General features: G+C 39.4%; 1 protein-coding gene across 1 annotated transcript; it reads left to right on the top strand.

The window, feature by feature from the left end:
- The first annotated feature begins 1660 nt into the window (after positions 1–1660).
- LOC135171310 (protein Wnt-10a) lies at positions 1661–10977 on the top strand. Its single transcript, XM_064137773.1, has 4 exons — positions 1661–3534; positions 6195–6448; positions 8967–9250; positions 9568–10977. Exons 1-4 carry the CDS (start codon positions 3434–3436, stop codon positions 10111–10113), a joined length of 1185 nt encoding a protein of 394 aa, XP_063993843.1. The 5' UTR covers positions 1661–3433; the 3' UTR covers positions 10114–10977.
- Positions 10978–11009: the final 32 nt, after the last annotated feature.

Below are 11009 nucleotides of genomic sequence, written 5' to 3' on the forward strand. Positions count from 1 at the left end.
GAGCCAACGAAAAAACAACCCGTGAAATCCTTCGATAAACTTCGTGGGTAGTCCACTAAATTTTTTTACTCACTTCACCCCCTCCATTAGTTTTTTTAACCCTCCTATTTACTCTACCATAATTTGTTTTCATACCCGCGATATCACATGAGAATATTCCCATTAATTTATCGATTCTTCACCTATGTTATTCCCTCAATTAATTTTGATATGTTAAAAAGATCAATTGATGACGAGAATGATTTATCAAGAATAAAAGAGTCAAATGAATTATTTATCAATAGTATTGAGAATGTCATTCACATGTGTGATGACATGAAGCGTCAATATATCGTGAATTATGAGGGGTTAAATCACAAATATCGAATAAAAAGTAAATCGATGAAATTGCGAGTTGGGATACGGGAGAAATAAATTGACGATTGGCACGACACACATCACCCGGGTGTATGGCCTGTGTCTTCAGTTATTGAGACGTCTTATAACTAAGGCCGGTTTGTTGGAATTTATAACCATAAAAACGCGCTGGAGATGAAGGTTACAGGCACGTTCGAATGTTAAGAAAAAAAAAATTGTAAAAAACCAGAGAGAGAGAGAGAGAGAGAGAGAGAGATGAAGGGATAAATGAAAATAAGTACATGACTCTGCGACAATTTTTCAATCTCTATTTACTGACGATGAAATTACTTAATGAAATTTCTACAATTTTCCCCGACTGTTGCATTTCAATAAGTTAAAAGTCCGTAATTTACGAATAAATCAACTGTCCATTACCCACCCCAACCCCACATTAAATCCACCGATGCACAAAACCAAGTACATGAAAAAAAAAAAGTAAAAAAAAAACTGCGGCATTTCCCGTTTGATCTCAACATGACACTGAAGAACAGAGAAAAGGGGAGAAGATTTGAAATATCGTGGAACACACGAGACAGAGCGGTACACTAATTGCTAATCGCCCGGGGCTCAATCATCCCTGATGAAATAATTTCCCTATTCGAAAAGCCCTTGCATCAACCCCCCCTCGAGCACTGATTCCCTCGCTCTCATCATCATCGGCTAGACGTAATTCTATTCATTATTGGAGGGGGTATAATACCGCTTTAATTAACCGTAATCTCGTTGGAGATGTCAAAGCATAATGGATAATCATCTTAAAATGCTAATTATCAGTGAAGAGAATAGAGTCATTATTTTTTTATCTATTTTTCATATCAATCGAAGGGCATTAATTGACATTAATAATTACCTAAATAATTAAAAGGTAGATAATAATTCTTGAGAAGCTCTCTTCTCCACCCAATGAATGAACTCATCAACCCCCAAAAAAATGAAAGAACCAAATAACTTCATTCACAAATCCTCAAAAAAATATCCCCCTCCCATTCCAACGAGAATCGAAAGAAAAAAAAAACACAAGTGGAGTAGGGGGTGCCTCAGAGATAAATCACAATTCCCTTGAACCTTCACAAGGGATGGAGGGGGGGTGTGGCTCCTCCTACCGGTCCACATCACGTGACCTTAGACAGACGCCTCTCGACTATTTCTCGACGACTCGGGCACAGGGTGAGAGCGCATCCCCTGTCGCCCCCATTCCCCGGACGACATCTTCCCCCCACCCCTATTTTCCACCCCCACCCCAAAACATCCCCCAAAAATGTAAAAGCAAATTTCTGCCAAAATAAACAATATAAACTGGTCAATTTTAATTCTCCAAAAAATTCAGGAAAACGAGTGTTACGTTTTTACATTATTTTTTTTGCAAAAAATTATTGTTTTTCCAATGGAATAGTTGGATGAACATCTCGTCTATGCCCCGTAACCGATGATACGTCCAGTGAATACTGGAAAGATCGCTCGGAGGTGGAGTAAGAGAGCAAATAAAAGAGGATAGAGAATGGAGGGACCCTAATGGTGGTGGTGGTGAAGCGACGAATAGTGTTGACGAGAGAAGGGGGGATAAAGATTTAGTTCCTTGTTGCTCCTCAGCTGTGTATCTCTCCTTTCTCTCCCCCTGTAGGGAAGGTGTATTTCCCCCCCTTTTTCAAATGTGGTGAACGCCAACACTGGTGCGCGCACCGAGGGTTCCATCATAGACAGAGCGATTCTGCCTGACAGCTCGGGCCCAAACACCAAAGTGAATTCCTCATTTTCATTCTAACCGTACACTACAACCCCCACGCAATTATCCATCCATCTATTGGATATTACAATTAAATAAAGTGTCAATAGTTGACACAAAACCGATACACAAGAGAGTCTCCATAATAAAATAATTCATTAGTTGATTAAATCATGAGAATTTCAACGAGCAATTGATCTAATTGACATATTTCGTAGTACGAGAGAGCGAAATTGTTAAAAAAAAAAATTATAATAACAATAATAATAAGGAGTGAGGGGGAGGGGAATGAGAAAGAGAAGAAGGAGGTGGAGGAGGGAAGGAACGAGAGAGGAAGAAAAAATAAGGCGTTAAGGTGGAGAGAAAGTGGTGGTGGTGGTGGTGGTGGTGTTACGAGTGCTGAGGTTTTTGGTGGTGTGAGGTGAGGAAAGGTAGAACGCTGGGGAAAAACGGGGTACATTTTGGTTAAAGAGAGGAGGTACGTTCATTCCGTCGTAGTCAAGTCTCGCTGTTTTTTTCCCTTTTTTTTTTGAAAAAAAAATATATATATATATTTTTCTTGACACTTGAGGTGAGACACCGGAAGTTGCGTGTGTCAAGTCCTCATAGCACGAGATAAAATTACTGTGAAGAGATAAATAACTGAGTGAAGTGTCAGTTTTGTGGCCAGTGGAGAGTAAAAATCGAGTGAATTAATTTTTTAATGAAGTGAAGAGGATTTTTTTTTTTTATCGCACTGTGACAATAATTAGTGTGATAATAATGAGTGAAGAAAATGGCTTTTCATCTCGTCACAATAATTAAATAATTTTGACGCGAGAATTGTCGTGTGACGGGGGGTTCCCTTGGGGGGCAGGGGGTGGTGAGAAAAAAGGGATTATTATTTTTAATTCGGAAAAAGCTCTCGTTTGTTGGATGAAACCGGTGCTTCGGTAGATGCAGATTGCACCGTGGGCCGTCTCTCGAAGCCCGTTGACGTACGTCAAAGCAGAAGCGCCGGTGCCGGAGGGCGAGTAGTCCTCGACGCGTGCCGCGCCGCTGATCAGAGAGAACCGCCGTCTACTCTGTAACGTCGTCAGCACGTCCCTACAGTGGTTAGAAAAGCTCTGAAAGGACCCTACAGACACACAACGCGCGATTGTTTTTCCCCAGGACTCGAGTGAATTCACTGGGGGTTTTTAAAAAAAAAAAATTTTTTTTTTCGTTTGACTTACGGTGAGGGGTAAAAATTTGTGGGGGTGTGAAATTTACGGGGGTTATTTGTGAGAAAATTGGCCGGATTGACGAGAGGACCGGAGAGGCAATGACAGGATGCCTCCGAGTCGTACGTTTGTCCCGAAAAAATCGAGGATCAGCTTCAATCGATTGGCAACTGCCGTTCTGCTGCTCGTGGTTTTTGTCGAACGAAGACGGTGAGTTTAGGGGAAGGAAGGGGTTGTTTTGGAATAATTTAAGACGTTCTCTTCTACATTTAATTTCAATTAATTAACATTTTTTCCTCTTCAACTGTTGCATTTCCTTCTAATTACTCTAAGTGGTAGTTAAAGTAGAAAATCTAGCGGATGTTTCGGTCATTAAGACTGTCGGCCGTCGGTGGGAAAGTCAGTAAATAAATTACAGCACAGGATGATGAAATTGTAAAGCCAAATTCAACTAAAAATTTCCCTGAGCTTTAATACAAATCCAAAGGGAACCCTGAAGCCTCCAATTCTTTAAAAATCATTTTTTTTTCCTCCAATGACATGTCCTTGCATTCCCCCTGCGATTGAAAAATAAGAAAACTGCTGTCGCTTCATTTGCTGGAGTTTTTGCCTCCCCCCCGATAATAACGAAAACCCTTGGAATGACGTCGTTCAATTATGAGAGACTGAAGCAACGTTATAAATAATCTCAAAGGTACATCATAAGTTGAGACACGTATGCCCTCCCAGGAGACGACGTTTGAACAACTCGAACGATGAGATAATGACGTTATAAACTCGTTCACGATGTGATGGTCGTTTACAGACACTTGGCAGAATTAATCATAATCACGTACACTATCCCTGCGTGATACATACAATTTTTCTCAGTATTTCAGTTGGATATTTCGTAATACCGATCAACACCTCAATTTAAACAAACGGAATATTGTTTCCATTGAGACCAGACTCACAAGAAATTATTTCCTCATCATCTCCTGGAATAAACTAACAAACTATTGTTACTTTTCTACCCAATTTCTAATTATTTCCGAAGCTTGAAATTTCCTGAGGACTGACCATCACTTCCGAGAATAACTACCCATGAAATTCCAATCTTTCCGAACAAAACGGACACCCGCAGAAAAATTCCAAAATTCCTCGACAATTTTGCGACTAAAAATACAAAAAAAAAATAGCCAACGATAGAAATCGACCCTTCAGTTTCTCAGAAGCCCACTGGGTTGGGGTGGGTAACCAGGGGTTTTCAGGGCGTTAAATTATCGAAACCATTCGTGAAAAAATCTAATAAATCTTCGGGAAATCACTGACAAACGTACAACAAATTCAATTACTAATTCGATTGGTGGAAAGTGTTATGCGCGCCCGGACGACAATTTATCGTAATGAATGTTGTTTTTTTCCCCTTTCGTTAAAGTTGTTTTTTGATACGGCAAAAACCACTGTTTTGCCTCCATCTGGCTGAATAGCAGAAGGGTATTCCCCCATTAAAAGCTAAATTCCATTCCGTGTTTCTCCTCATCTCGGTGGCTTGTCCGAAAAATAAAAGAGAAAGGTGGAACACCAAAGGGGGTAAATAAAATACATTGGAACTTTGTCAATGTGTTTTAATGTGTGCATGTGACCAGTCAACGGTAGAAGCCTCCGAGACACCACTCGACTCTGACCAATCCGCCATGTTGGATTCTTTTGCGACCTCTTGGATTATTACAAAAATGCGAGACATGCACGATAGCGTTCCTTACTGTCCCTCCATCTCCTCTCCTGCATGAGAGCATTTGCTCTTTTTTTTTTTAACCCAATGTTTATTTATCTTACTTTACGTCATGAACTCGATATACGGGAGGGAAAATGTTGTACTCGATGCATTAAATATTGCGAAATTGTTGGTGACTATTTTTTTCAAGTAATAATGCACTTCAGTTGATTATTTTCTTGGATGATTAACTGCTAATTCCACTTTTAAAATAGAAATATCATTATTTAGTTGGAAAATACCTGCAATTTTTCACGAGTACTTAACCCTTTCCCTCCCTAAAATTATTTTGATTCACTGAACATCGCAAGTTGTGAAGAAAAAAAAAAAATCGTGTCATTCGTCTCGAATATCATCAAAGGAGTTCGTTACCCTCCCTCTCACTTTCAACCCTTTAAATCTGAAACTGCCAGTAATTACTCATCATCCAAATCCCCCGTAACCCCGACACTCGTACTGCGCCACGTGCCGAGGACACTGGGGGTGTCTCAAAACCGCCAATGAACCGATAAAGAAGGAAAAAAAAATCATCCCAAAGGGAAAAAAAACCCCTGAAGAGCCCCAGTGCAATATAACACCGAAATGGTCACTTTAAGATGCCATTTTCTGGCCTCCGCGAGGTAAAACGATCAGTCAGATGTAAAATAAAAAACCGAAAGACCTGGGGACCGTCTTCGCTGTACCGTACTGGGCAATTTGTTGATTTTACTTTGGCTCATTAATCTGTTACCGTTAGATCATCAATAGTGCGAAAGATAGCCTCGCGGACTATGTTGTACGGACTAATGGAAGCGCTCAATAATCCCCCGGTTGAGAGCTAACGCACACGACCCAATCCTTTATTCATCTCATTCCTCCTCCCTCCACCCCCTTTTTTTGTCCCTTATTCATCTCCAGGTGCTCCCTATCAACAAAAAATTTAATGCATTTCTGTCCGCGAAAGGGAATTGTCTGTCTGAGACAACGACAAGATGTTTTCGCACGTGAAACTTCTCGTAATCTTTCCCCGAATTTTCAATAATAAATTACGGCACCACCACTTGAATTTCTCATCTTAATCCTCATTAAAAAAAAAATGTAAAAAATCAGTAATATCTTCATGTTTATGTTGCAGTGCATCAAGCCTGATGAGTAATTCAGTGGACGATTGGGTGAGTGGTAGTGCAGTTATATGCAATGGTATACCAGGTCTTACCAAAGAACAGAGGGATTTGTGTTACGTTAGTCCAGACGTTACAGTTGCTGCACTCAAGGGCCTACAAATGGCTATTGGTGAGTGTCAGCATCAGTTTACCTGGCACAGATGGAATTGTTCATCCCTCACTGCCAGCAGTAGAACACAGAAAAGTAGTGTTTTGCTACAACGAGGTGAGTGAACACCCATCAACTATTCTCCCACAATTTTTTATTATTTTTTTTTTCTTCTTCTTTCAACTCGTTTTATTTATCTCGAATTTTTGGCGTCAACCCCAAAAGCGGAAACATTTATATTGCGACGACGACAACAGTGGAAAACAAGTATAGGTAGTGCATCAGGCATGAGACCAGCTCTCAACGCGCACCTGACCTGAAACTATAAAGAGACCAGCATCCGTCTGTTATGCAGTTGGATGTCATGTGTCAGAGCTGCATTATCTCCACCTCATGATCACACATACCGTGTCCCACTATCACGTCTCTTTCTTTTTTATTTATTTTAGGAATAAGTTTTTTTTGCGGTTCTTTCGTGGAAATCAAGCATGATAATTTCGCGAATTTTCAATGATTATTTTACAAACTGGCCCCCTATCATGCCCCCTAACAGAAGAATTTGAGTTAAATAAATAGTTTTCAGGTGAAATAAATTTATGAGACGAACCAAACGGATTCAACCTCTCGAATAATTCAATGTTCATTATTGAATGTCTTCAGGGTTCGATAAATATTCGAATATATCCGAAATTAAATCATTAAAATGTCAACGAGTTGCGTAAACCATTTCCCAATAGCTCTGCTAAATTCCCAATCCCAAATACTTGAGATTATAATCTGAATAATGGTCATATTGATTGAATCTTCATCGATAATTCACCGTTAAAAACATAACCGAGGGCCCTTAGACACCATTTTTCCGGTATTGATCGCAGGTAGATGTCGAAAAGTCCTGGGAACCCTTCGTTAATTCATTCAAAATTCCATAATATCAAGAAATGAAAGAAAAAAAAAAAGAGATGAAAAATTTACAACTAAATAAATGAAAATATAAAAGGCCTCCCGTTGGCCGCGTGTTGCATCGCGCGTCAGTGTCAGAGTCACGGTCAATTCGTGAAAGGATACCGTGACAGACGGTTTAAACAGCTCCCGAGTGCCGTTGGCCTGGCCTCAAACCAACAACGAGAAAAACTACTGACAGGTGATACATAGTGTACATAAATATACATGTAGATGTGAGGCGTCTAAAATCGACACGCCTGAAACCTTTTCAACTATTATAAACCGTAACAGGACTTGTACATCACTACGCACTTTTCAAGAGAGAAGAAGAAGAAGACGAAAAAAAAAAAAAAGAAAAAAAGTCTCATCTCGAGAAGGACTTGAAGGCGACGAGAGAAGGAAAAAGTCGCGCTTCTGAAAACGTTTGAGGATGGAAACAAAGAGAGATGTGGCTCTCGTTTTCTCTATTCCCCTTCATCCTTACTTCGACGCAACAATTTTCTAACCATATCCTGGAGACATACAACTCCAACCTGGAGGATTTATTACGACTCCCCCTGTGTCTGCGCTTCTGTTAGCTGACTTCTATCTGCATTATAAAACAGTTGCTTCAACAATAATGCGTTGAAAATATATTGGAATAAAGTTTTTCTTTATTTATTAAATGCTCAACCTTCAGTTTATCAACAATTTATAGAGATGAGGAAGCCTTAGTCATAAACATTCATCGAACATATGACAATTTCAATCGTTGAAATTTCTTTTTCTCTCCTCCCATCACTCGAAAAATCCTTGACAATAAACAACTCAGAGTCCAGGACAACAACCTGAATGGCCTCATGCCATGAATCTCGCACGTACCAACCGAGTGTCACCCAGGACTGTTCTCGAATCGCTTTCTGTCAATGTATCGTTTTTTTCATGCCATCGTGAATTGCCAATTCCGTCCTCTACCCCCGGCATTTCGCCAAACTGAATTGAGAAAAGGGGGGGGGGGGAGGGGAGAGCCCTGTCGGGATTATATCACTTATACATTCGGTGAAAAGAGGACTGGAGACATCCACCCGAGTCCGTAACAATCCAACCATCGAATCACTCCATTCTGACCACTTCCCCTCTCTACCCTTCATCACCACCAACTCATTGTTTTGACGAAAATCCACCTGATTCCCTACAATTCCCTCCATCACCAGCCACATCCTCTTTCTTCATTCAGCAAAGCCACCAGGAGCCATCACCACGAAAACACAGTCATTTCCTTCTATGGTATTCCCCTTGTGAATATCCAAAAGAAGTCAATGTCACCAAGATCTCGTTCCATCACCTGATATTTTCACTCAACTCATCAATGTCGTGGACCTTTTACCCCTGGTATTTTATCTTCAAACGCTTTTCAACATTGGTCCACGTATCAATTCAAAGGAATACGACTTGGCAATTTGCTACCAACTCAGTCACTCCTCATTATTCTTCGTCTTCTGCCTCTTCAACTCCTCCTCAATTTCACTCGTGATTTCATTGAATTTGTGGATTGACGATACGATTGCCATTGAATGAGACAGAAAATTCCCTCGACCTTTTCAATTCCCCCTAATTGACAGTTGTATGTCTGATAGAAATAAAATTATCCAGTTTGTTGTTTAGACAATTTCATGAACAATTTATCCACTTAATATTATTAATTATACTTCAGGATACAGAGAGACGGCATTTGCTTATGCAATATCATCAGCTGGTGTTGCCCATTCGGTGGCAAGAGCTTGCAGTATGGGACGTCTCATATCCTGCGGTTGTGATCCATCAAGTTATACGGGAAGAACACCAGCTAAAGCACGTGGTACACATTGGAAATGGGGTGGTTGCTCTCACAATCTCGAATATGGAATGGAATTTTCCCGACAATTTTTGGATTCACGGGAGAAAGCCGGCGATATACAGTCCACCGTTAATCTCCACAATAATCAAGCTGGACGTTTGGTAATTTATTTTTTATCTCTCGATTCTCCCATCGTTCATGCCTTTGTTTTTATTCTGTATGCATGTGTGCCCATTGAATGACGGGGGGGGGGGAGAGGGTAGAAAAGCGAGAAAAAAAAGGAGAGGAGGAGTTCCCCTTACGTTCAACCACTCGCCTCGACGTTATTAAGACGAAGCCTCGGGCTGGACCACCCAACCATAGACTCATTAACTGTTTTCTACGCGACACCTCTTTGTCTAGAGTTTACCCCCAAATTTTTGACATTTTTTTTCATGATAAAGTAGTATAGGATTTACAAAATAAATTTTTGTTACAGGCACTAGCAAATAATATGCAAATTCGTTGCAAATGTCATGGAATGTCCGGCTCATGTGAATTAAAAACTTGTTGGAAAGTTGCACCCGATTTTCGACAAGTTGGAAAAACCCTGAAGGAACGATTTCGGGGTGCTATACTCGTTGCCCAAAGTAATCTAGGAAGTGTAACACCATTAACAAGGATACGTGGATCACGACGACGACGTCCTGATCGCCGGGGACAGAAAAAATTTCGTCCTGGGCGTGATAACAACAGTGGTAGTAAAAAGAAAAAAAGTCAGGGTTTAGTTAAACAACTTTTCTACTATCAGAAATCACCAAATTTTTGCGAGAGGGATCCTTATCAGGATATACCTGGTACAGCTGGACGCAGGTGCAACAGAACAAGTCCAGGGGGTGATGGATGTGCATCATTGTGCTGTGGACGTGGTTACAATGTCGTTAGACAGAGGAGAATTGAGAGATGCAGATGCAAATTTCACTGGTGTTGCGTTGTACAGTGTCAAAATTGCACAGTCGAAGAATGGATAACTGTATGCAAGTGAATTATTTATTGTCAGCACCGAGAGAACGAGAGAGATATTAATAATATACAGGATTAATTTTAATTACTGTAAATTGTCATTTCACTACATTCCGTTTGGAATTATTTCCTTTGGACTCAAATGTAAAAATGTATTTTATTAGATTAATCAATTTTTCATCCCTCCATATTTTCTCACTGTACCGAACAACAATTATTTCATTTATTTTTTTTTTCATTATTGTGGGAGATACTTGTTGTATTGATTCGAAAAGTCGATTCTTTTTTTTTCATTGATGAATCTCCCAGTGACTAATTTATTGATTCATAATTGTGTAAAGAACAAATACTTCATCGATATTCACCAGTTATTATCGTGAATGATAAACGTTAATCATTGATAATCGTCTGCATAAAAATCGCATGGCTTTAATATTCTGTATGTGTAACGAATTATTCACAATTATGAAAACACGAACTAGTAATTGAATCGTGGTATTTTAATTTATTTTCTAGTTTTACGTGTAACACTGTAACTTATATTATTTAATTATTATTGTATTAATTTAAAGAAAAATTTTTTCAAGAAACAAACTCTCAACTGTAACACCTCTATCACAGTATTATTAGCAGAGTTAATGTAAAGAAATCTGATCATCGAGAAAAGGAGAAATGAAAAATAAACAATAAAAAAATCAAATTCAATAAAAAAAACAATGATTTTAAATTATTACTCCCTCTCCCCCTCCTGCCCTACGACATGAGAACTGTTCTAATCACTTTTTTCATGTGTGAAAGAATTTCTTGAATAATTTAAGAATTTAATTTCTCTATCGCGAATTTCCACGAACAAAATTCACATTTTTTAAAAATATCTTTTCCCGGGGTGTGGTATAATAATCAAAAACCAGGAAGTTG

This window comes from Diachasmimorpha longicaudata, chromosome 19, assembly GCF_034640455.1.
Source record: "Diachasmimorpha longicaudata isolate KC_UGA_2023 chromosome 19, iyDiaLong2, whole genome shotgun sequence".
Lineage (NCBI taxonomy): Eukaryota > Metazoa > Arthropoda > Insecta > Hymenoptera > Braconidae > Diachasmimorpha > Diachasmimorpha longicaudata.